At 39.3% G+C, this 27,047-nt stretch overlaps 3 protein-coding genes and 1 long non-coding RNA gene across 4 annotated transcripts; 1 reads left to right on the plus strand and 3 right to left on the minus strand.

The window, feature by feature from the left end:
- Positions 1 to 13,641: 13,641 nt before the first annotated feature.
- Positions 13,642 to 25,809, minus strand: LOC146391919 (uncharacterized). Its single transcript, XM_084917494.1, has 4 exons — positions 25,604 to 25,809; positions 25,113 to 25,296; positions 24,877 to 25,022; positions 13,642 to 14,373 (listed from the first exon to the last, which is right to left on the minus strand). The coding sequence occupies exons 1-4, from the start codon at positions 25,798 to 25,800 to the stop codon at positions 14,022 to 14,024; spliced, it is 879 nt and encodes a 292-aa protein (XP_084773620.1). The 5' UTR covers positions 25,801 to 25,809; the 3' UTR covers positions 13,642 to 14,021.
- Positions 15,786 to 20,506, plus strand: LOC146391920 (G2/M phase-specific E3 ubiquitin-protein ligase-like). The gene is made up of 13 exons (XM_084917535.1): positions 15,786 to 15,944; positions 16,285 to 16,385; positions 16,477 to 16,786; positions 16,887 to 16,969; positions 17,144 to 17,187; positions 17,343 to 17,376; positions 17,492 to 17,553; positions 17,860 to 17,943; positions 18,333 to 18,649; positions 18,721 to 18,902; positions 19,118 to 19,290; positions 19,537 to 19,751; positions 19,868 to 20,506. The coding sequence occupies exons 1-13, from the start codon at positions 15,824 to 15,826 to the stop codon at positions 20,101 to 20,103; spliced, it is 1,962 nt and encodes a 653-aa protein (XP_084773661.1). The 5' UTR covers positions 15,786 to 15,823; the 3' UTR covers positions 20,104 to 20,506.
- On the minus strand, positions 21,568 to 24,797 carry LOC146391921 (uncharacterized). Its single transcript, XR_014798946.1, has 4 exons — positions 24,428 to 24,797; positions 24,115 to 24,220; positions 22,761 to 23,490; positions 21,568 to 21,770 (listed from the first exon to the last, which is right to left on the minus strand). It is a non-coding gene; the product is annotated as an uncharacterized LOC146391921 (long non-coding RNA).
- Positions 25,810 to 25,842: 33 nt separating the features above from the next.
- Positions 25,843 to 26,775, minus strand: LOC146391922 (uncharacterized; the record flags this gene model as incomplete). Its single annotated transcript, XM_084922905.1, has 1 exon — positions 25,843 to 26,775. A coding segment is annotated over exon 1 (933 nt), but the record flags the coding sequence as incomplete, so codon positions are not given.
- Positions 26,776 to 27,047: the final 272 nt, after the last annotated feature.

The raw sequence follows: 27,047 nt of genomic DNA on the forward strand, positions 1-27,047 counted from the left end.
TTTTATGCACTAATTGATGCCATAGGCCGATGTTGTAGTTTGGTGTAGTAATTGGTGTAATTCTTTGTGAGTTGCAGTCATTGTGTTTGTGCAGTCTGTGCATTTGTTTAATAGTTTGATGTGCTGATTTGTATAGTGGACAGTAACATGTGGAATTAAAGGAGCAAATAGTACAGAAGTGCATCTCATGTGTTTATTGTTGTCGTCATCAGCGTCCTCATGTTTAGCCTGCTGCGGCCATTTGCTAGAGGAGCCACAACAACTTGTCAACAGAAGAGTTTGTAGGTTTTATTGGATTATTTATATATAGTTTTATTGGTGAGAGTTTTATGGTTCGCTGTTGCCTTTTAGAGTAAGCCTGTGGCTTCACACAGCTGGTTTCAATCAGGAGTCTTATTCCCCTGTTAGGTTTCAGCAGTTTCACCTGCATTAGGCATTGTACTGATTTGCTTTCTAGTTATTGTGCATCAGGCGGCTGAAGCCATTGGCTTGGGAGTACCACCGCAGTTTGTGTTTAAGACAGTTTGTCTTCCTCACACCTGACGGTATGGAGGTACATAAATGCTCAGGTGAAAAGAGAAACGAGCAGAGACACAATCTTGTCCAAAGTATACGATCTTACTGTGAATGGTTGGCCGTCCTGTAGGGACACTCAGTTCTCTGCGTACTCCACCTGCAAAGACCAACTATCCGTTTGCCAAGGATGTGTCATGTGGGGAACTCGTGTCATACTGCCACCCAAACTACGTACAAAGGTACTGGACTCACTGCACGATGGACATTTGGGTGTTGTTAATATGAAAAGTCTTGCTAGAAGCTATGTTTGCTGGCCAGGCACTGATTGTGAAATAGAGTATATGGCTAAATCCTGCCTTGGTTGCAAGCAGACGCTGCGCCAGCCTCAAACAGCACCTGTACACACGTGGGAGTGGCCATCCACTCCATGGCAACACATTCATATAGACTATGCTGGCCCATTTAATTCAATTCAATTCAATTTTATTTATATAGCGCCAAATCACAACAAAAGTCGCCTCAAGGCGCTTCATAGATACAGAGAAAAACCCAACAATCATATGACCCCCTATGAGCAAGCACTTTGGCGACAGTGGGAAGGAAAAACTCCCTTTTAACAGGAAGAAACCTCCGGCAGAACCAGGCTCAGGGAGGGGCGGCCATCTGCTGCGACCGGTTGGGGTGAGAGAAGGAAGACAGGATAAAAGACATGCTGTGGAAGAGAGACAGAGGTTAATAACAGATATGATTCAATGCAGAGAGGTCTATTAACACATAGTGAGTGAGAAAGGTGACTGGAAAGGAAAAACTCAATGCATCTTGGGAATCCCCCGGCAGCCTACGTCTATTGCAGCATAACTAAGGGAGGATTCAGGGTCACCTGGTCCAGCCCTAACTATATGCTTTAGCAAAAAGGAAAGTTTTAAGCCTAATCTTAAAAGTAGAGATAGTTTCTGTCTCCCGAATCCAAACTGGAAGCTGGTTCCACAGAAGAGGGGCCTGAAAACTGAAGGCTCTGCCTCCTATTCTACTTTTAAATACTCTAGGAACAACAAGTAGGCCTGCAGAGCGAGAGCGAAGTGCTCTAATAGGGTGATATGGTACTACAAGGTCATTAAGATAAGATGGGGCCTGATTATTTAAGACCTTGTATGTGAGGAGCAGGATTTTGAATTCAATTCTGGATTTAACAGGAAGCCAATGAAGGGAAGCCAAAACAGGAGAAATATGCTCTCTCCTTCTAGTCCCTGTCAGTACTCTTGCTGCAGCATTTTGGATTAGCATTTTGGATTATTATGCACCAAATGTTCCTGGTTGTGGTTGATGCCCACTCAAAGTGGCCAGAAATCTTCCCCGTAAAGCAAGCAACAGCTGCCAGCACGATCAATGGTCTTTGGTCACCGTTTGCACACACAGGTCCGCCACAACAGCTCGTAAGTGACAATAGTCGTCAGTTTACTGGAGAGGAGTTCCAGTGTTTCCTTAGGAGTAACGGCATACGACATATCACTTCAGCTCACCATCATCCTGCAACAAAGCTGAACCAGCCAGTCGCACAGAGGGGAAGTCGCTACAACAGAAAATTGACAATTTCTTACTGGCTTACAGGAACACCACTCATGCAACAACTGGACACACACCTGCAATGCTCTTCATGGGACGGGATCTGAGATCACGTCTAGATTTGCTGAAACCAGACATTCGCAAGGATGTCCAAGATAATCAGTCTTCCATGGTGGAAGCAACAAGAAACAAAACCAGATTCTTCAATGTTGGACTAAAAGTTCTCGCCAGAGACTACAGAGACCCAAGTCGGAAATGGCAGTCTGGCACGATTCGTTCATGGACCGGACCGCTGATATACACCATAAATGTTGGAGCCAAATTAGTCTGGTGTAGACATAGTGATCAGATTCTAGATGCAGAATGTCACGTGGTTCCAGAACAACCTGAGAGCACATCTACACCTCAAGATTCAGAAGAGTTTGCCCACGCATCACCACCTGAGGTTCAGGGTTTACGTGAAACCACCAATGTTCAAACACCTGAACTTTCCACACAGAGCACTACGGACTCTGACCAAACAGACAGACGTTACCCTGAGAGAAATCGCAGAGCACTGTCCCTGATTTAGAAACAACAGAACATTTGGTTTGATTTCACAAGATAAGAATGACGACTGAGTTGGAAGATTGTTTTATGTTTAGTCAAATCTTTCACACATAAATTCGGATTACAAAATCATCTCCTAAGTTTGTTGTTTTATTCAAGGAATTGAAATTATAGAGAAAATCTGTGAAATGACTTAAAGAAAACAAACCACAAAAACTCTATCATACTCTAAACCCCCTGGTTTAGGTCGGCAACCTTTCTGATGATGAGTGCATCTAAAATTTCCTCAGAAGTCAATGTGCTATATGATTGCATTAGCAATAAATTACACACTATATAGACCAACTTTATAGGATTATATTTGTATGCAGATGCTGGCAGCTATCAGCGAATAGATATCAGCTATTTGGAAACAAAAAAAGACTTTTTATCCATAACAGCAAATGAACTGTACAACAGGAAATACAAATACTATTTATGGTCTCCTCACAACAATGATAAGAAAAATAAACTGGGCCAATATGGCATGTTTGTTAATACAGGGATACACATGTTAATGTGATCTCTGGTCTCCCACTCGGAGACCTGTGTCTCCGAGTGGGAGTTATTGTAACTGACTGTAAAAAGTCAGCACAAGGAAAATAAACTCCACCTAAACTTGGTTTTTATCTGACCCAGATAGACTGCAGGTCATAACTTCTTACCTGAAGTTCAGTTCACCTGACGCTCGGACCGGCGGCCGCCTCGGGTCTCTCCTCCTCCTGCCTCCCCTTTACCTCATCCACCTGCTGCCTCTGTGGAGGCTCCGCCATAGCCGCCACCAAACAACTGACTTATTTTTACACATCGACCAGACTCTGGCCAATCCACCACCTTCCATCGTTTATACCGTTACAAAAAAATATTTTAAAAAAAATCATCGGCCCATAAAAACGAAAAATCACCATCGGTATGCCCGATGGCCAGTCCAGCTATGGTCGTGCCATCAGTTAACCCTTCACGTGCCAGCTGTGACACGCGTGCCCAGGGTTGCCGACCCCTGCTCTAAAGCATCTGATTTGGATTCCTGAGATCAAATATATTTTCCTTTGGCTTTGTTTTCTTCCCATTTGTGGCTTTAATGTAGTGTTACATCCTGTTTGTTTGCTTCCATCTGTATACATGTCCAGATTCACTGTTATGTTTCTATTCTTACATTGCTGTGTGATCACTGTTCCCTATGCTAACTGATGTGACCTTTTGTATCTTACACTGATACTTGTCATATTTGTATCTGCGCCTAAAAGATAAAAAGTTTTCCATGCTAAAACACAGCTCCACCTCCTGCAGTTCTCCCTCTGAACCACTAGATGTCTCTGTTATCTAAATGAAGACATGCAGCACAGCAACCACAGCAGCGCTCAGATCACACGTGTCCTGTTATTATGTATAAAAGCATGAAACAGGTGGGCTCAATATTAATGTTGTGGAAATATATGAAAAAGCAACAGAAGAGTGAAAACATTTCGTGTTTCTAGAAAGATCTTTCAGCTCATAGCTGCTCACAGACTGTATTTACAAGTGACAAACTGCAACTCTACAGTACATCTACAGAAAATATCAAATATATTCTGTATTCAAATCTATTGAGTGATGTTTGAAAGTCTTTCCAGGTGAGTTTGATCCAGGAGGGTCTGAAGCCAGAGTCAGACAGAGACTGTGCAGAGACTGTAGAAGGACAGAGCAGCAGCAGAGCAGTCCAGATACACTGATGATCCTCTGTCAGATCCAGAGGGACACACAGGGATGATGCTGGACTCTACATTGTGTCTGACAGTGGAGCTGTTCTCAGAGCAGTTCACTCTGCAGCACTGACAGTCATCTGCACTTCTTCTCATTCCTCTGTCAGTCACTGCTGGATGAAGCTCTCCTCTCCACCTCCCAGTAACATGGCCCAGTCAGAGCGTCTGTACACACAAGCTGCTGCTGCTTCAACCTCTCTGGATCATCAGGACACAGCTCCTCCTCTCTCAGCACACACACCGTCCTGTTTACCATCATCACCTCCACCTGCAGAGAGAAGAAGGAAGAGTAGAGGAGATGTTTCCAGAGACTCTTCATCAGCTGTCAGTCAGTGATGCAGCACATCCAGTATAAAGAGCAGCAGGGACTTCAGTGCTGGGACTGTACTAGGACTCATTGTTGCTTCACTTTTTCTAATCTTTGGATTTTTATTGAAGTTGATGAAGATGTTTTTCCCTCCTAGTTTGAGTTTGGACTTTCATTCATTAGAAGAACCTTGGTGTGTCCACTCTGAGCTCTGTAGGAACCCCAACAACAAGCCCAACAATCCAGATGGACGGTTCCAGCTGTTAACTGGAGGAATTCCATCCAAACATCTGCTCTCACTAAATTCTTCCTCACCTACAGACTGTGTTCTTCACTGCTTTAAACTTGGAAATGAATGCAGTCATTGGTCTGCGTGCTGCTTTGTTCAGAGAGCTGATTGGCTGTTGACAGTGTTTGATCAGAGCGTGTCAGCCGTTACTATGGTGACCATAAAGGTCAGAAACAGGAAGTGTTTGTCCAATCCTGAAGCCTGTCACCATTCTCCTCTCACAGCTTCACTGAGAAGCTGCAGCTTTACAGGAAACTCTGGATCTTTGTTTCATACTGACTGTGTTTAGTACAATACTGCTGACAGCACCACCCACTCACTCCATCACTCTACTTACAGCAGAGTCTCCAGTCTGTAGTCTGGACTCTTCTTAAGATCAGACAGCTGCTTCACATCTGGATACTTCAGCACTGAAGTCCAACCCCTCCCATCTGAGAGAGCTGGACCTGATTTACAACAACCTGCAGGATTCAGGAGTGAAGCATCTGTGTGGCTGCAAGCCAGGTGACAGAGCTGTTGCAGGTTTGTATTGGCAAACACTTGCTTTTCCCGTTTAATGTATTTCTTTTAACACCAACTAACTTATGCAACTTAGATGCTGATTACTGTGAGCCAGAGCCATAGTGTTGTTGTGCACTGAACAGAACGGAATTGGTGAGTTTTACCTTTTAATTGACTGTTTGTATTGCTACCAGCTGACGCTAATTGGCTGCCGCCGGTCCAAACAATTTGATTTTGATTTGACCGATATTTGTTGAATAAAAAATGTTGTGAAGCTATATAGTATGTATATAGCAGTTGAAATGTTTCAGTTAACTCCTTATTGTTTATTTATTTATAAACTGTGTACACAGGAACAAGAATAACTTGATGTATTTAGCTTAATTGGCTGACATTTTTGTATTATTCTTGTGATTTCTTAGTGGCCTTGTTTATTTAATGCAGGCCAGGTGAACCTTTTTTGGGGTATGAAAAAGGATGGCGAGCCAATGAACGGCTAGGAGCAGGACTCATTCTGCAATTGAGCTTCCACTGGTTGGGTAGGAAGCTATCAAAGAGGACGCTCTGTCTCCTTTTTCCAAATACACTGATTTCCACAATCATACACACCATTCCCCCCCCCCCCCCCCCCCCATTTATGGACAATAGCGCTTGGACATCTCTCATGGACATTCAGATAAAACTCATGGACTTCAGTGTGGATCAGTGGATTTGATGTTAACATGTGTTATTTATGGAGGAACTGTTTTTTGAGAATCTATATTGCTTGGTATAAGCCATAAGCCAGAAGAATTTGCTTAGTTGTCTTTGTGCACCCCACTGGGTTTTTGATTAATTGAATAGCTGCAGCAGGAGTGATTATTTAAGTTTTCCTTTTCTTTTCTTATTTTTCTTTGGGGTTTGGTTAAATACATGGTACCTGCAAAAGCATTTTGTGTTGTGTATTTATTAATTACTGCCCATCAGCTCCAGTAGCATTCCTAAATCTTCTGATGAATAATAACCATAATATTTCACTCAATACCTAGCCTGGATTAATTCATTTGCGCTTCATCAGTGTTACACTTATGTTCATTGGTGCTTCTAAATTGGCTGTATGTGTGGATGTGAGAGAGTGCTTCTGTCTCTCTCTGTTGGCCCTGTGATGGACTGCTCACCTGTGCAGGTGGACCACGCCTCTTGCCCTATGACAGCTAGGGCACAGGCTCCAGCCCTGTGAGCCTAAGCTGAATAAACAGTTAGCAAAAATGATTCATAGATGGCCTGGAATTCCCCAGTTAGCAGTTTGGTAGATAGCTATGACATGCTAATCCCATCCAGCAGCTGTATTCTACCTGTAAGCTGATCCCTGCTGAGCCAAAGCACTTTTTCATATACAAATTACAACCTCTAACAGAAACCTATTGGTCAGCATCTTATTAGCCTGCTGTTAGCTTCATTCCACAGAAAACTGAGAGAAACTAACAGAGTTGATAAAGAATAAAGAGAAATGTGCTGATTTAAAGCCTTTGAAGTGCTTCAGATGATCTCTGTCCACTCATTCATTCAATTAAGCTTTCTAATGCAGCTTTGATCTTCACAGTCTGCTTTATGAAACTCATTCTAACCCTGAATGTGAGTGTTCCTCCTTCTCTTTCCCATCATTCATGCTGGCAGTGGAGGAGATTTGGATGTTGGACCGTGTTTTGGATGGTGTGTGTATGTTTGTGTTGGACTGCTGTCTGTAAAGCAAACGCACATTTTGCTTTGGATTTCAGTGTCAGACAGACTTTAAGGTGAAATGAAGAGTTTGAGAGTTTCAGAATGAATTATCCAGTGGCGGATTTTTCTTCTTCTTTGAAAGTTTGAAATGTGAACATTGTTCTGCTGCAGTCAATGGACTAAACCAGAGAAGAAGAAAACAGACTTTACCATGAAGATCCTCAATGTGGATCAGTATAATATCAGCCTGATGTCTGCAGTTTAGTGTCAGAACAACTTTCACATCATATTCATCTCAGCACAACTAAAACATGCTGACTGACCTCAGACTGTCAAGTCCACATCCTGGACTCTCCAGGAAACCACACAGATGCTTCACTCCTGAATCCTGCAGGTTGTTGTAAGTCAGGTCCAGCTCTCTCAGATGGGAGGGGTTGGACTTCAGTGCTGCTGCCAGATAATCACAGCTGATCTCTGACAAACCACAGTCCCTCAATCTGTATAAAGAATGAAAAGATGTAAGTTTATTAGACAAAGTGTGAGCTTGAAATCATTCAGTGTTTCATCATCTGTTCAGAGCTGAAGAAGGTTCAGAATGTAGAAGTTTAGAAAATGGAAACTCCAAACAGCTGAAGCCAACAGGAAGCAGCTTCAAACAAACACAACAAGAGGAAAAACTCTGAATGTTTCACATTAAAGTCGTACATTTATCAGAAAAACAGGAAAAAGACTTGGAAAAAGTTGTGTTTTTCCTTCCAGGAACCAAGGCTTCAATTTTAAAGGTGAAGTGTGAAAGAAATGGACATATTTGAGGTCCAACACCTTTTTCCAGCCACATTATTAAAGCAGACAAACTACAAGCTCATTTTCATACCAACAAGTCATCTTCTGACCTGGACTAACAACACTGGTCTCTATGTGCAGCTGGCTGTGAGACCAGTGCTCAGGGACCGTCTACAAAGTGCAACACTGAAAGAACATCACACACTAATTTTCTTCCATCATCCAACCTGAAGAAGAAACAGAGATGGCTCCCCTTCAAAGTAAAAGCTGCTCCTTTTGGACACAGTATCAAAGAAAGTCTACAGTATAACATAGAAAAGACAGAAACAAGTTTTGGTTGTCTTTAAATTGTGCAGAAATGAAACTACACTAAGATCAATTATGTGACACACATTTCATCCCATGTCAGTTTGGCCTCATCCTGGGACGGATTATCCAGCACACACTCTGACCACAGGCCCAGGGGCCACGCACAGCTGGGCTCCATCCAAGAGACAGGAAACAAACCAACACAATAATAAAAAGCACCATGTGATCTTCTTACATCTTCAAGACAAACATAGTAAAAACATGAGCATATTTGTTTCCTGATAAAATGATGTGACAGGTAGAACAGAGTAAAGTGGTGGTGTTACAGCCTTTCTCCCCTCTGCTGCAGAGGCTGTTAGTCTCTCCCAAACTCAGCTACAGGACTTTCAAATGAATGAAAGCAGCAGAAGTGGCTTTACAAATGAAAGAGGAAGAGGAGAAGAAGAGGAGAGGGAGGCCACCCTGACCATCACTCCAGCTGAAAACATCACACTTCCATTAAAGTTGGTGAGAAAATGTTTAGCAGGATGAGCTGCTGGCTAATCTGGAGGCTGTATCAGCAGCTCACAGTCACAGTGGATTTCCACTCATGAAAAAGCTCTGGCTGCTTCATTTCTCATTTCATATCAGAGACTTTAATGCTTCACTGAAGCTGTACTGTGATGCTTCCATATTCCAGTGAGGCCTCCATAATGATTTCAGCTGTTCTGTACACACACTGTGTGCCCAACATGAACCTGTGGAGGCTGAAACACTGTCCTGTATGCAGTGGTCACTCTGTTGAATTTCCTTTACCGCCATCTTGATGGCGCCAAAGCTCATGCTCGGCTCTTATTTATTGATTTTTCTTCAGCTTTTAATACTATCCAGCCACATCTTTTAGTTGATAAGCTTCTTAACCAGTTTAAACTTGATTTTAATCTCATTGGTTGGATTTTAGACTTTTTAACTGACAGATCTCAGTGTGTGAGTGTATTTTGATCCTATCGTTTACGCGTGTAATTGCATTTTTATTGACATTTTGACAGGAAAAACCTTAATCAAATTGTATCTTTGGTATCTAATAATAATATTAACAATAAAAATAATGTTACATATGCAATATGCACACGATAATGATGTGCAAACAAACAAGAAAAATAGAAAAAAATGACAATTTCAAAAATAATACCCTGTATATACAAACCACATATGACCACGACTCCAAATGTGCAATTGTCACTGCATCTAAACATGACAGATGACATATTACAAAAAGGTAGAAACGTATAATATACAACATGTTGTGAAGCTGCTACTGGTGCAGTTAACTTTGCTTTAGGCTCCCATACACAGTACTGCTGACCCTAATCACCTCATACAAGATGTTACTTACTTTACGTGCAGTGCAGTATTACTTTAACTTGCAATATGTTATAGTTATAATTATAGGTTGTGACATATGACAATTTTTTAGGATGAAATATCTTCTATATTGATGTCATGCTTTATACACCTTCATTGTAATATAAATTAATCAAATCAAGTCAGAGAGTAATAATATATGAAGCAGACGTCAAGCAGGACCACAGCAGCAGCCACGATCCTTCAGAACCTGCTGGATGAGAGAGCACAGAAACTCCAGGGAAGACGTTTAGTTAGTAACATGCATGAACTGCATTACTGAGACATGTATGTTTACAGATGGTGGTGAGGGAGAGGGGGAGAGTTTTTAATAAAAGGAGACGTGACTGCATCTTCAACCAATACTGAGCCTGCATAACCCTGAAAGAGACAGAGAGAGAGGGGGGGGGGCACTAACCCCCAGCAGTCTGGTCCTATGACAGCATAACTAAGGGCTGACCTGAACCAGCCCTAACTATAAGCTCTATAAAGAAGTAAAGTCTTATGCCTACTCTTAAAAGTGTTGACCATGTCCACCTCCAAAACTCATAATGGACTTTGGAGGTGGACAGCTATCAAGCTCCTCACAGAAGAGCAGCTTGACAGCTAAAAGCTCTCAATTTACTTTAGTCCAAATACATGAATTCGAATTGAGGTGATAACTATTTATCAACAATATGAATGTCTGTTCCCGTCCAACAAAGTTGTTACCATGTTGAGCAGGGCTTTCACTTGACTTTAACTTCTTCTTTTTCCTGAAAAACATGATATAAACAAACAATTAATTAAGAAAGACATGCAAGTTGCATACAAAAAGGAGCTTATAAACATTTGTGTACTATTGAATGGCTCAATATATTATACAATTAGTAATAACTGAAGCAGATGTTACTGAATAGGAAGGAGCACCTCCACATCAATCACTCCTTCTGAGCATGATGTCAGGAGGACTTTAAAAAGAGCTACATGTCCTCTGCAAACTGAAAAACAAAGAGGAAGAAGTCCCTCTGCACAAAAACACTGCAGATGACAGGCCATGCAAACATCTATTGACCTGTTTGAATGCCTCCTCATCGTGTGAGCCTTGAAGTTTTTTTGTAAGAAGACTAAGACCACAGTGAGGACATTTCATTTTCATGGACTTTCCACAAGCCACAGTTTCATTTAGCACAGAGGGTAGAGCACATGAATGTTCTACCGAAGATTCAGAAAATGGTTTTGAATTTTGAATTTGATGGCAGCATCCTCTCTCCAAAAACTAAAGGCTTTACGATGTTTAGTGCTGGACCATGTTGGTTAATGTGTAAACTTCTGAAACGTTCAACAGTTTCCATTTTGATTAACCTGACCAACATATAACATAGAACACCTTTGAAGTGGACCTCGCACCCTGTCGATAACTTCAAACACGTCGAGGTCTTCAGAGGCTGAACTTTTACCCAGCATCACAAGGAGCGCCATAAACACTTGTTACGGTTATTAGAAGGAAGCCAGCCTTTAGACATCCCCACAATGACATCGTGACCAAGGGTCTGTTGCATGATTTTTAACATGGCTGCAATGTGTCGTCTGCTGAGTCATCGTTTAATACAACAACGTACTGAAAGAGAGCATTCAGCATCTGACTGAGCTGGACTAACCTTCCCTTTCAAAAGTGAAAACTGCAACATAAAACTGGAATACAACCAACTTCTAATGAAATGTAACATTTTATAACATGGACACAGATTCCAGGTGAGCTGTGTCTTCCAGGACTGGATTTACCAGAACAGGTATGAGGAAGGTGCCTGACGGGCATGTACGAGCTGGAGTGGATCCCAGCTAACACAGGGTGAGGAGACAGACGACCGTTCACGCTCACACTTATTCACCAGTTAACCTAACCCCATTACCTGAATGTCTGTGAACTGTGGGAGGAAGCCAGAGTCCCCTGAGAGGACCCACACAAACACGGGGAGAACATCCAACCTCCACAGAGACTCTCTCTGCACTAAAAGCACAAAATAAAAATCACACCGTCATGTAAGTTAAGAAACTGGTCTTAAAAAAACAGTTAATCTAATATGTCCAAATGGAGCCCGTGTTAAAATCCGTACTGGGCTTCAGAACATCAAGTGAACAACTTCAAATGGGACCTGGGTGCGTTGTCTCCTGATAGAAAGTGCTGAGGATCAGAAGGACTCAGGGACAACACGATATCTGTCCAGCAGAGGGCGGCATTATTCCAAACGGCTCCATACTAGAAACATGATGTGGAACAGCTGACCTGTAGATCTGCTCAAGAACAATCGTCACAGTCTGATCACAGTCAGTCCCACATCTGCCATGTTCTCAGCTTCCTTTAGTACAGGTAGCTTTAATGATCATTTCAAGTGTGGTTGTTTCATGGAAACAGAGAGCAGACTGCAACATCCGTGACAGCCACCTCTAACACTCTGATGGACATGTGGACAGCAATGCTGCCTTGAACAGTACCGATGTTTCAGGGCTGATGATGTTTTTGGGTGGGACATCTACATCCTGACATATCAAGGTCACTTTACTTTTAGGTAAATTTGCTTTACAGAAAAATAATAGCATTTGTCATCCCTTCACAAACACACACATCGATTTAAACCTGACAGACACATATTTGGAAATTAGACGAGATGAATCAAATCAGAAAAACAGTTATTAGTTATTAAGTTTAGTGATGGCAGCAGGGACAAAGCTGCTTTTATAAGACTTTGTCCTGCATCATTCTCATGATAAAACAGACTCAATGGCCCCAAGATATTTATATGACTGCACTTGCTCAGGTTTGTCCGGATTTCAAACTGTTCTAAAAGTCTTTTGATTCAAATCTGGGGCTGTGTTATTGAAAGCAGAAGAGAAATCGATGAACTGAAGTCCTTTACTCTCTACATGTTTGACAATCAGGTTAAGTAGAATCAAAAGCGCATCCTCCACTCTTCTATTGGGCTTATGTGTAATCTGCATTGAATCAAGCTGAAGTTCAGTGTCTTCCATAATCACATTTCTGATGATTTTTTCAAAGACTGAGGTGAGGGCAGCAGGCCTGAAGTCGTTTAGAACTTTTGGACGACTAGATTTAGGACCAGGAACCACAACAGCTTCTTTCCAAAGAGAGGGCATGAACGATTTATTCAGAATAACCTAAAATGTAGGACTGAGTTCTTGAGCACAAGTGTAGGAGCCATATGAGTTGTTCCTTTTTGTTTTGGATTAAGAGGGTTGGTTTAAATGCACACCTTGTATTGGTGCACGGGTGTGGGGCGTGACTCGTGGGCGTGTTAGGTGATAAATGTGGTTGCACTCACCTGTTCACCGCACCTGATGAGCAGAAAGGTAGGGTGAGCATGAGGGGAAACCTGTTGACCGCAGCTTGAGTCATTTTGATGCATTTTTGACTGTAACTTGATGTATGTTTTATGCACTAATTGATGCCATAGGCAGATGTTGTAGTTTGGTGTAGTAATTGGTGTAATTCTTTGTGAGTTGTAGTCATTGTGTTTGTGCAGTCTGTGCATTTGTTTAATAGTTCGATGTGCTGATTTGTATAGTGGACAGAGACATGTGGAATTAAAGGAGCAAATAGTGCAGAAGTGCATCTCATGTGTTTATTGTTGTCGTCATCAGCGTCCTCATGTTTAGCCTGCTGTGGCCATTTGCTGGAGGAGCCACAACAACTTGTCAGCCAGTGTTGGGTAAGTTACTTTAAAAAAGTAATTAATTACTATTACTAATTACTTAATTAATATTGTATTTAAAATACTTATCTAATTACTGTGTCTGAAAAGTAACTTAATTACTCAATAAGTAATTTAACTAAATACTTATTAAAATGCCCATAAACCTTGAGTGGACAAACAATAGAAACTAAACTCTTTAAATAATAAATAATTTTTAAAAAATACGAGTCAACATGAAATAGTTTAGCCTTTTTGCTTCCTGAATCATCTTTATTACATTCTATAAAAAAACATTCTTTAATAATTACATTTTTTAGTAAGGAATGTGACTTTCTTTAGCTAAGAAACACAATTCCAGAATAACAAATATATTTTTCTGCAACATATCTGAATAACAAAAAAGCTTAACTTAAGAAATGTTATACATGACATATTTCACGCAGTAAACATTAAAATTTTTACATTTTCCAAGCAATGAGTAACATATTCATACATAATGTATGTAATCATGTCATGTGTTTCAACAAAGTGAAGTTAACTCTGAACTTTGGTTAACAAACAGAATTCCTCTGAAACTTCCTCAAACCAATGAGCACCATATTTCCTGCATGCTGTATGCACTCATGTTTTCCAAAACATTTTTCGTACTACTTAGCTGTGTTGTTTTTGAAAAAGTTGTTGTATCTCATTAATGTAAGTCTCTCAAAGCGTTCACTTGACAGTCTGTTCCTTCTGGGTGTAAGCACAAGATTGCCGAGGCTAAAAAGCCTTTCGACTGGTGCGCTTGATGGTGTGGCTGTGTTGTACCTCAGTGAAATGGCCTTAATCCTGGGAAACTGGCTACGAACACCCAGCTCAGACCCAGCAGATTTCAAATATTCCATCACCTCTGTTTCAGCAGAGTAGGTACAGTCGTCCTCCTCAAATGAAAAAAAGTCATCAGTGGAGTTAGCAGGGTTCTTGTGATCTTGAGCAGGTTGTTGGTCTTCAAGAGACAACCTCCCCTACGGTGGCCCTGAGAGGCCAAACGGACTGCAACTTCAGAAAACACTTGCAAAACGAAAAATGCTGCAAAAAGGAAAACGCTGCAAAAAGAAAGACGCTGCACTGCAACTTCAAGAAAAACGCTGCACTGCAAGAAGAAAAACGCTACAAAAAGAAAGACGCTGCACTGCAAAAAGAAAAACGCTACAAAAAGAAAGATGCTGCACTGCAACTTCAAGAAAAACGCTACAAAAAGAAAGACGCTGCACTGCAAAAAGGAAAAACGCTACAAAAAGAAAAACGCTGCAAAAAGAAAAGCGCTGCAAAAGCACACAAAGCACAACGGAAATAGGAAAAAAGACAACGGAAATGTTCCTGGGGAGACAATAACCCGACGGACCAGTTGCACGAACCAAAACATGTTAACCACTGCGCTAGGACTGGGACACACTTCAAAGAAGTGGAGGAGAGGTAAATGTGTTGTAATCTCATGATTCTAATAATACTACAGATATGTTTGCAGTGTTTGGGAGTAACGAAATACATATAACACTCACGTATTTAAAATACAAAATACGAGTAACTGTATTCCGTTACAGTTACTGTGTAAATAGGTGGTATTCAGAATACAGTTTTTTTGTTGAAATAAATAGATTACACATCATTATTTTCCTATTTCGTATGTTAGGCTATGCCCTCTCTATTTTTTTGTTAATTCCACTCTGGTGGAAACCCAAACAAAACAAGCATTAAGAGGCTCTAATGCCTGTGTCTCAGTTTCGCGGCCCATGCCACCTCTACTTGCGGCAGTATAATGACATGACAAAATATTTTCAATAATTATTGTTCAAAAAATTAGTTAATATGAAGGCAATAGGCAGAGTATTACAGGCATAGCGATAAAGGATGTGCCCTCATGTAGTCCGTGCTGCAGGGAGAATGGACGTTAAGTTTCTGTGAGCCAGGGAGTGAGAAAAAGGAAAGTGGAAAAGTATGAGTTCTCACCTAGCAGAAAAGGGAGATGGAAGCATGTAAATATAATAATAACCACTGCAGCCAAAAACAGTGCCTGACGAGTCCAGATGTAAGTACACTGTTTAGACTCGACTGTACAATGTGTTTGTGTTTTCCTCCGAAACAATAAGTTCGGTTGAAGCAGCCTTTCAACGCCTCTCTGTCTCTTGCTAGCAAAGTTGACCAAAACTGTAAAGCTAGTTCCAGGTGCGAGCCAGACACTGAACCCCACGTATTAGCCAAAGGTCCCTTTACAACAGTTCGGAGCTGCAGATATATATATATATATATATATATATATATATATATATATATATATATATATATATATATATATATATATATATATATATATATATATTTTTTTTTTTTTTTTTTTTTTTTTTTTTTTTTTTGACTGTTTTGTAAAATAAATTGCTAAAATCATACAACTCATGTTTTTCAGGTTAAGATGTATTGTCCATTCTGTGGATTCCAGTTTGAGAACTTGACAAAATTTTGCTGTTCCTGTGGAAAAGACATAAGTTTTGTACCAGCTAAAGATGCTTCCACAGAACAAGAACACTCAAGAGGTAATTTTTTCTGAACTTCCTGCTATTGTAACTCGTTCTATACGGAAAAAAGTTAAAAGGGCAAGATTTGTTCAGGTGTTTGTAATTTACAGATAGTGTCATAAATGAAAAAAAAAAAAGGAAAACTATAGACATCAGGTGTCATGTGACTAATAAATCTGCATTTCTGAAAGCAAAGACATTTTTCTGCTGGATGTGACTGTGGGGAAGAGGTAGATTTTTTTGTGCATTATGTTCATATGTTTTTTGAATAATGACTTTTTCATGTTTGCTTTTGAATTATAAACAACGATAGACCAATAAAGAGTCTCTCTGTCTTTCACCCTTTTTTCCTGTTCAGCCAAGACAGTTGTTCAGCAGTTCTTCAAGTACCGTGAAGGTAAAGAGGCAGAAAGGAGGATGTTCTCAAAATACAAAAAGAAATCAAAGAAAACAGTGAAGGTATAAATACAAAGTTTTTTAAATGTTAATCTGTTGTCTGACAACACTTTTCTAATATGTGACCACTTTTTTTTCCTAAAATGTAATCTAGATTTCTGTTGGGATCATGAACAAAAAGAGGACTGGCATGAGACCCATAAGAGGGAAATCACTACCATTACATGTTGACCCAAGCTGGTCATCTGAGAGGCTGTTGGGTGCTGCCATTAAAAAATTGAAAGCTTTCAACCAAGATATGAAAGATGTAGAATACATCCTGCTCTACCCTGATGGCTCTCAAATAAAAAATATTCCAGGAACTGACACACCCTTTACGATTGAACTCTACAAAGAGGCCGTTGGCAAGCCTTACCAAAGAATTACACTATTTGTCTGCACACTTGAGGACTTTTTGTCAGAATGTGAGTTAAATATAATTGCCATTAATTCTTTTTTATACTCATATTGTTAAAGATTACTGTGTTGAAGATTTTAACCAAAGTATTCCATACGTTCCCACAGATGTTAGTGTTTCAGAAGTTGAGGAGGATGATGAAGTTATCGTTAGGGTACCACCCGTTACGTCACCCCTCTCTGACACAGTGGTATGTAAATCTCAAGGATTCATTAGTTCGAGATGTTAGTGCTCTCAGTTCCGGCATAATGCATTCAATGTCTGGATATAAGACTAATATCATTCTATCGTTGTGTATATATAGTGGTAAGAATCTGAGCAGCCATAATCAACGAGTTTGGTGTTTGATGATTTTATCTGACAGCTTTGGTCAAGTCCAGAAAGCAGTACACCAGAGCCTATACGTCGGTAAGTTGGCTACCTTCTAGCACATTGATCTGGCCTCTGTGGCAGGTATATAAACATCTAATGTTCTTAACACTTTAATGTTAGCATTTGATGGCCACAAAAGCATGTTATGTCTTATAACATTTTCTTTTTATCATTGGATCTATATTTTATAGGTCAACTTCAATATCCCAAACATCTGATGTGCAAGTACATAATACTCTTTTGTATAACAATGTTGCATATTTAATTGTTAAGTTTCATTTGCATGCCATTACATCTGCAGTTGTTATGGTATTGTGTTGTGTTTGTGTTTATGCTGAAGGTTCAGTGTGGTACAGAATCTCAAATGGCATCCACATCAGGAGAACATACTACAAGTTACAAGTTAGTCTTAAGTTATAAAATTACATGATTTCCCCTAGGGATCAATGAAGTATTATGATTCAGATTGTGATTCTAAAATTTAAAAAATATGAAATGATATATCTTGTAAATAATTATAAAGTAATAAGCTCAGTGAAACCGTTTTTTGTTGTTGTTTTTTAATTATAGAGGTTCTCTATCTAATCCATAACTTGAGCAAATTCAGTCACGGTGAAGTATTTCAGACCCAACCCAGCCAAATGTAGAGCCAGAATTACTATTACATAAAATGTATTTTAATCTTCTGTTTTTACTCTCCTTTGACAGTATCTATACCAATATCTATGCACCTGTCGTTATTGACAGCAGTTCTTCAGATGCTGAGGGAGAGGAGTTGCAAAAGGAAAACTGGTAACTTTCATATCTCGAATAAGTACAATAAACCCATAGTGTGTGACTTGCAGTTAACCTATTTATCAAATATTTTTTTTTACTAAAAATAGTGCTGGGTACTGCTGCTATTTTTGATCCTAACCTTTTACAGGAGCAAACATAGCTTAACTTTTCCTGTGAAGTTATTCTGCTGATGATTGTATTCAGGAAAAAAAGATTCTTAAAATTATTTGGTTGCTGATGATTGTTCTTCAGATTACTATTTTGCTTTTTAAAATTAATTAACAGAAAAAGGCCAATTGATAAAGCAAGAAAAATTACTTAAAAGATATTAAACAAAAAAAAAAAAATACATAAAGTGTAAATAGTGTAAATATTTTGTTGCTTTTCACTGACTCATTCTACAGTGATGAACCTGATGGATTGACAGCTGCAGATGTCATCTCAAATCTGGCTCTGAAGATCAACAAAACCTCCTGTAGCAGATTCAACATTAACCGAGCCAATGTCTGGGATGGTGCCTACCGAGGCTTCAGAAGGTCTTCATATAGTCCCAACTCTGGCATGATGGTGAAATTCTCTGATGATGTGGGGCTGGCTGAAGAGGCAATAGATACAGGTGGGCCTACTCGAGAATTTCTCACCCTTTTGATGGAAGCCATAAGGACGAGAAGAATATTCGAAGGAAAAGACTATGCCAAATATCTCACATTTCATAGTAAAGGTATCTATTTTTTTCACATTTTTTTCCATGGTCAAAATTACTTTATTATAATGAATTGTCTTTATCTTTAGCTGCAGATGAAAATGAATATTTCTACGTTGGAAGAATGATTGCAGTTTCCATTGTCCATGGTGGTCCAGGGCCATGTTGTTTATCTCCAAACTTCTTTATGTACCTTGTTGGAAAAGAAAAGACATTCGAGGCACCAATTGATGATATACCAGATGAAGTAATCAAGAAGGCTCTACTAGAGGTAAATTTGTGATGTTATGATTATGACAAACGCCAATAAATGCAAATTTTTAGTTTTAGTTATCCACTTAACATAATCTTGGTAACTAACTGATGCCTGAAATGATTACGGATTGTGTAATCCAAGACTGTGTTAAATTGCACATTAATAGACAGCATGCGAAGGATGTCACTTGTGCATGTGTATGTGTGTGTAATATATATTTTTCTCTTTAGATAAAGAATGCAACATCTCTAAGTGAGCTCCGAGTAATCTCAGAAAAACACTCAAGCATGCTCCAGACAGCAGGATGCTGTCGATTCATGAGGACACTGGAGGATAAGAAGAAGGTAGTAGCGGATTACATTCAGTGGTACTTCATCTACCGAAACCATCTTTCCATCCAAAGGTATAGAATTCAGACTATTATGTGCCCATTTTACAAAATCTTTTCAGAAGAATAAATTGTTACTTTTTTTTTATTCCCGTGAAATTTAAAGGACGGAAAAAACATATTCTAAATGCAAGACCTTTTTCAGGAGGACTTTTTTTTTGTAGCAGGATGAGTGTCTTAGCTAGATAAGAATGTTGTGCAGTTTTGCTTTCTTGCACAAATAACATTAAACATTTTATTAAAAATTAGACTGTTTTCTAGTTTCAGAAAGGGTCTAGCAACACTGGATTTTCTAAACGCCCTGGAACAGCATCCTTCACTCTTCTTCTCATTCATGTGCTACACTGAGACCAGGCTGACAGCTGATCTTCTTGAGAACATCTTCCATGTGCAATTTGGTCCACCTGGCAGCTCTAGGCGTCAAGAGGAGACAAGAGTACTAAGCTACTGGCAAGACTATCTGCTTTCTGTAGAAGGTATTCAATTTGGTTGAAAATGTTGAAATGAGAACATTTATGTCAGCAAAGTGTAATGGCACCTTTTTCCTGTTTATTATCATTAGAAATAACTTTTATTCTCTTTACATTTTCAGAGAGAAATGGAAGTCTGTCTCTTGAAGACATCCTTATGTTTGCAACTGGACTGAGAGAAATTCCTCCTGCAGCAATTCAGCCAAAGCCACAACTTCTTTTCCAGACCACTTCACGCTTCCCTGTAGCAGATGTCTGTGCAAATACTATCAAAATCCCAGTGTTACACAGTTATGAGGACTTCCAAGAAGCCATGGATTATGGCATCCAGAACTCTCCTGGGTTTGGGCTTCCCTAAGGTCCAAGTCCTTTTGCTTTTAAGCCACATTTATGGTTTTAGCAAACATTTGAAGTTTGTGATTTTAAAATCTGAAAATTTTGTTTCTAATAATTTATAATAATTTCTGTAAATCACATAAAGTTTAATGCATCGCAGAAAGTTCAATCAGGTTTTGGAATTTCAAAAGCATAGTATCATAGTGGGACAATTGAACAAGTTAGACATATTTCACTGTGTTAAGAAATTGCCAATGTAACAAAATAAAACATTTCTGAAGTATTCTAATGTACTGAGACACGCTAGTATAATAACACAGGGAAAAAAATCTGATAAATTCAGTTAAAAGGCTTTATTTAATCAAACACTTCTGTGTTTGATTACATTTTTTTGTAAGATATGCAAGTTGTTCTTGGAGTTAAAAAAAAAAAAAAAAAGAAAAAAAAGAAAAACCCACATAAATACAGGTCTCGCTGAATGCTTTTGTAAACCTTTGTTTGTAAAACAGATCTCCAAATTAATCAACGTGTTTGTTACAACACCTAATTAAAAGGAACAAGTTATTTTGTACAGTATGGTCTTTTGATTTCTTCAGGTAGAAAGCGTACACACTGAAAAGTTGACGGTAGTGAAACTATTTATATAAAAACTATGGTACTATTTTTTTCAATACTCATTAAAGTTGGTTTGTGACAATTAGTGTCAGTGGTAATTGTACCCACTCTGTCTTTCCAAGTTTGTGAAATGAACCTGGAGATTGTCGTCCCCACATAGACTGTACTGAGCAGGTAGAATGTCATCAAACTGGTGCAGGATTTCTTGAGGCACTTGGAATCCACACTCTCTTCCACCATACCTTAGGTCAGTCAGAAAAATGAACAAATTCAGTCACTTCTCCATGTACTATCCTTCAAGGTTACAGCAAAAGCGCAAAGTCAATCTTATAATTAAAAGTCAGTTCTGGAAATTGTGATTTTAAAGAATCTTCATTATGCATATATCTACATTTGTCATTTTTAGCCAAGATGTGATCCAAAGTTAAAATATGATTGTCTAACTTTTTTTTTTTTTTTTTTGGAAAAAAATATAAAAATAAAACGTATGTGCATGAAGTCAGAGAACAGAACTAATGGCAAAACACAAGTAGCAGCTTTAATTTCTATTCAGCAAAAAGGTGAAAACAACAAAACACACTATTCAATTGCTAAAGTGTGTGTAATACCTGCTGTGAGTAACAGTTAGGGCAAATTGTTAAACCTAAATGACATACTGCTTACTTAACTCAAGTGGTTAGGTCAAGAAAGAAAAGAGTGCACATAAGGGATGGACTGTTCCTGAACCATTTTATAAATGAACAAAAGGTTTAATAACAGCAAGCTGGACAGGTATCCTGCACATACAATACACTATACTGAGGAAGAAAAATTTTAGTAAAACTATGAAATAAAATACATGGACTAAATACATACCTATGAGGTAGGTGATACATGGCTTCTGGTTTACCAGATGGACAACAAGATTGGCGCATAGGTCGGATGGTGTGAGTGTTCCAGAGATCTCTGTACTCGTCAAGCTCTTTTTGCAAGACATTGAGGAAGACATATCGTAGAAGGCATTTATGTTCATGACTGCCGTTGAAAAGATGCCTCTCCCTCAGGTCACTGAAGAGTTCAATCCAGAACTGAGTTCTAATGGTGGAATGACAAGGCATATAAAATTTAATAACACAAGTAATTCAATGTAATTGTCCTCTTTAAAAAAAAGTCATAATCTTAAGAATATTGAAATGTGCGCAATTTCGTTCAAAGAAAAGCTTATTCACATGTTCTGAAGTGTTTCATCAATGCACTGCAGGAAAAAAAAAGCAACTTCACACAAATAACAAAATTTAACAAAATGATTAATCCTTCTGTTATTCCTGCATTTGGCGGTTGAACTTAAGAAAAGTTGTAATATACAGGTCTGTCCATATAAATGTACTATTTTGTTTCTACATGAACACTGAAGCTGTTATCACTTGTTAGATAACACACAGAAATCCAAAAGCTAGTGAAAACATCAGTATTTTTTTTTTTGGCACACAAAGTCGAAGAAATGTCTGAAACGAATGACCTCCTCTAACAAATTTCTGTCATGTTGGATCAATGTTCTTATATTACTCATATTACAGTTCTCAAATTTGAAGAATCCCTTGTTCTTTTATTTATATGACTCCCTACAGGTAAACTATTTGATCTAGATGTTAGTTTGGTACTACATAGGCACACAAATTTGAATAAATTTTACTCAATTTTAAATACATCAATCTTTACTGATGCCATTGCCTCTAGGATTTATAATAATTTATTAAAATGTTGAATGTCAGTTTGTTTGTTGTTTTTTATAGTTCCTTTTTAGGACTTTTGTGGAATGTCTGAGTAGGATTTTCTTTTTGAGTGTGTTGTTTTAATACAAACAAATGTCACTGGTATACCACACCATTTATTATATTTTTTGAAGCAGTTGTGCATCACATGAGAAAAATGTGTAGGTGACTATGTTTTTCTTTGTTTGTTTGTGACTGTAATTTAATATTTGAGTATAAAACCCCACCCACAAAAAAAAGTATATCGCTGACCACGAAACACCTTCAGAACCATTCAATTTTAGTTTCAGAATATATTTTAAAAGCCATGTACCTTTGCTTTCTGAACGAAGACCACCAACTTTCAATCCGTTGATTTGTAGTTGAGGTACCATACATATGACTGTGGGCTCCTGCAAGTTCATCTCCATGGTCTGATCTTAAAGCACAGTGAATGGCTACCATTGTGCCATTTTCTGTGCCACAGTCTGTACGAAGGCATGCTGGAAGTTGACCAAACCGTGACAAGCACTCCATATAATATTTTGCAATGATACCTGGGTCATTATTTGAGCTGCCACAGCTGAGCCACATAACTTTCCTTGAAAATCCATCGACACATGCACTAATAGCAACACCAAAGGGCTTCAGCTTATCATAACCATCCACATGCCACACTTGATTTGGTCCTTCTGAAAAATATCCTCTTCGAACAAACCTGCGTTTACAGCGACGCTTAACACCATATGGATCTAGTCTTGAGAGTATGTGCATTACATCATTTCTTTTAACTTTCAGATTATACTTTTGTCGCAGTGTCTGACACATGGATCTGTAACCCAGAAGCTGACCTGAGCCTCTCAGTTCTTGTGTAACAGTGGAAATGACAATGTCAGTGGGAGTAAAGTCAGTCCTTCTAGTCATTCCAGCATCTTTTAGCCTCCTCTTTAATGTTCTCAGACTCATACAAATATTATGCTTGTTTTCAAGAAAATCCAGGATCACTTCATATGTATGGCCCTCAGAGAAATACTTATTGATGATGTCTGTGACTGAGACTGGGCCTAAGGTTGAAGAGAAAACATGAAAAGATAATTACGACCACAGGAATCCACAAATGCACTTAATAAGTGTTTTTTAAAAAAAAAATACCACATCTGAAACAAGTCTCAATAAACATGACTCAAGTATTTAATCTTCTTGATGTGTGCTTAAATAAAGGCCAGCAAAAGCTCAAAGAACATGGACCAGGATTCAGGACTTATCACTCTCATTAAGACCTCTATGCTGACAACTCAAAATGAGCAAAATTAGAGAAGTTAGAAGAATTTCGTCACTGTGTACATATGTCCTATTAAGTCATAAACTAGTTTTTAAAATTATGCCGTAGAACCGGTGGCAGGCTTAAACCAGAATACAGTTCTTAGTACCTACCAGTTCATGCCTTTACGGTTTTTGGAATTCTGATTTATCTTTGCATACAGAGTCTTTAACAATACAAAAACCTTAGAATAAGGAAATGAATATAGTACTTTGGAATGGCACATGAATAATAATCCCCCCCCCCCCCCCCCCCAAAAAAAAAGTTAAACACGCACTACTGAAGCTACTGTGGTGTATATAAGTCATTATGAAGCAATTAAAAGGTGAGCAATAAATACTAGAACTTAGGAAAGTGAAGTGCTTACCATTCTCTATAAAAGGTGCTAAAACTTGAATGTTAGTTCCACAGGACCCACAAAAAACTCCAATTTGCCCCACTAGCTGGATTCCACAATATGGACAATACATTGCCTGATGAAGACACAATGCCAAATGAAAACCTGAACACATTAACTGCAATATTCCTTAATGACTTTGACTTATTAGTATTTGTTCTCGAGTTTAAAAAAGCTTCATTTCTAAGGCTACATTAAACATTATCTTTGTTAGAATTATCTTTGAATGTATATTCCAGATATCTGTAGTATTATTAGAATCATGAGATTACAACACATTTACCTCTCCTCCACTTCTTTGAAGTGTGTCCCAGTCCTAGCGCACTGGTTAGCATGTTTTGGTTCGTGCAACTGGTCCGTCGGGTTATTGTCTCCCCAGGAACATTTCCGTTGTCTTTTTTCCTATTTCCGTTGTGCTTTGTGTGCTTTTGCAGCGCTTTTCTTTTTGCAGCGTTTTTCTTTTTGCAGTGCAGCGTTTATCTTGAAGTTGCAGTGCAGCGTCTTTCTTTTTGTAGCGTTTTTCTTTTTGCAGTGCAGCGTTTTTCTTGAAGTTGCAGTGCAGCGTCTTTCTTTTTGTAGCGTTTTTCTTCTTGCAGTGCAGCGTTTTTCTTGAAGTTGCAGTGCAGCGTCTTTCTTTTTGCAGCGTTTTCCTTTTTGCAGCATTTTTCTTTTTGCAAGTGTTTTCTGAAGTTGCAGTCCATTTGGCCTCTCAGGGCCACCGTAGGGGACAACCCACGGCACTCTGTAGTAAGCATTGCCCTAACCATGTCTTTTTTCTCTTCTTCTCTGATCCAGCGTAACTTAAATTTAGGCAAAGTGACTGCAGCCAGGAGAGCTTCTTTATTGTCCATCATTGAGGAAAAGCGCACCTTGATCGCCTATGAGAAAAAAATACATCAGACACTTCACATAAGAGCATGATAAATAAAACAAAAATTTATTTTAGGGTAAGGCTATATATAGATTACCTTAACAATGATATCAGGGAGGGATGCTGTCAGCTTAAGCTCGTCCTGTAGTGCCAGCGTCCTGGACATTAGAATCTCCAGAGTTGGAAGAAGGATTCCAAAATAGCAGTTCTCTTCTCCTTGCAATATGTCTAGTGCAACAGTGAGTGGCTTCAACACGATACAATACTCCTTTATGAACAGGGGCGATTGTGGCTCAAGAGTTGGGAGTTCGCCTTGTAATCGGAAGGTTGCCAGTTCAAGCCCCGGCTTGGACAGTCTCGGTCGTTGTGTCCTTGGGCAAGACACTTCACCCGTTGCCTATTGGTGGTGGTCAGAGGGCCCGGTGGCGCCAGTGTCCGGCAGCCTCGCCTCTGTCAGTGCGCCCCAGGGTGGCTGTGGCTATAATGTAGCTTGCCATCACCTGTGTGTGTGAATGGGTGGATGACTGGATATGTAAAGCGCCTTAGGGACTAGTAAAGCGCTATATAAATACAGGCCATTTACCATTTTACTCCCGATCAGTGAAGCATTTGATTCCAAACTGAGTGCAGACAGTATTTAATTCAGCGAGGGGAATGTCAGTGATCCTGGACAGAGCGTCGTGAAATGAATTCCATCGTGTTGAAACAGGTACTATGAGTTTTTTCATGAAAAAATTATCTACCAACTCTGAAGCAACAGAAGAACGGTTTGCTTTTGTCCACATTGCAGAACACTTTGAAGTTGCACTTCTGCAGATGAATTTTGCCTCATTTGCTTGAAGCCATTTCTCAACATCATGAAAAATTAAGTTCAGTGTGTGTGATGCACACCTTAAGTGTGGAGGGAGAGAAAACTGTCCTTCAGATTCTGTGGAGAGGGTCTGCTCAACATCAGTAAATGTCACCTCTTCATCTTCTTCCGATTCCTCATCAGAGTCTGATTTTTGGAACATTCTAAAAGCTTTGATGAAATTGGACCCGTTGTCTGTCACGGTCACTTTAGAGTTCAGTCCATAAGCCGAATGTACTTGCTCGATTTCATTGCCGATGACATATGTGTGTCTCCCTCGAACTCTTTTACATGCTAGCGCTGCATGTCCTCGTACAAAAGTAGAAGGATCAATCCAGTGTGCCGTCATTCCGAGAAACCTTTTGTTATGGCTGGTCCAAATGTCAGCAGTCGTGGAAATATATTCCAAACTCTCGAATGTCTCTTTAAGCTCCATTTCCATGTCAGCATAACACTCATCTAAGTAAGTAGAAAACGTTTTTCGATCATGCAGTGCTGCTTTTTTACCACACACAGGTATTTTGTTTAATATGCACCTAAAAGACGGAGACTCTACAGTACGCAGCGGTAGCATGTCTTCCAGAACGTAGCCTGCAATCATTTTCTTAAGCTCACCTTCAGACACTTCCTGTGTTGCTGAAGTGAAATCAAGTTTCGTCTGCTTAGCAGGAGTTGCCGCGGTGTTATCCATGGATGATGAAAATGGCTCACTCAGAAGGCTTTGTCTGTGCTGCCGTGTCAGGTGCTTCAGCAGATTACTCGTGCTATTGACAGCGGCCGATAATTTTTTCTCCCCAAGACATAGCTTACATATTACCGTAATGTTCTTGTCTGCTTGTTTTAGAAAAGTGAAGTGACGGGAATATTTCCATTTCATAAAACAGGCCCTCGCTTCAGCCGAGTCCGACATCTTCTGCTGTAGGATACGACTATGCGGCAAACTGGCGCGAAATGACGTACAGCTGCGCTACAGCGATGTTAAAGCGGCAGAGTTTATTTTTACCTTTAGAAGATAAATTATTGAAATTAAATAATGATTTTCAGCGAGTTTAGTTATTTTACAATGAAATACCTAAAAATGAACAGTAATTAGTTACTCTACTTTTTCAGTGGTAAAGTAAATGGTAAATGTCCTGCATTTGTATAACGCTTTTCTAGTCCCTAAGGACCCCAAAGCGCTTC

This window comes from Perissodus microlepis, chromosome 3 (assembly GCF_051167445.1).
Source record: "Perissodus microlepis isolate ML-2025 ecotype Zambia chromosome 3, ASM5116744v1, whole genome shotgun sequence".
Taxonomy (NCBI): Eukaryota; Metazoa; Chordata; class Actinopteri; order Cichliformes; family Cichlidae; genus Perissodus; species Perissodus microlepis.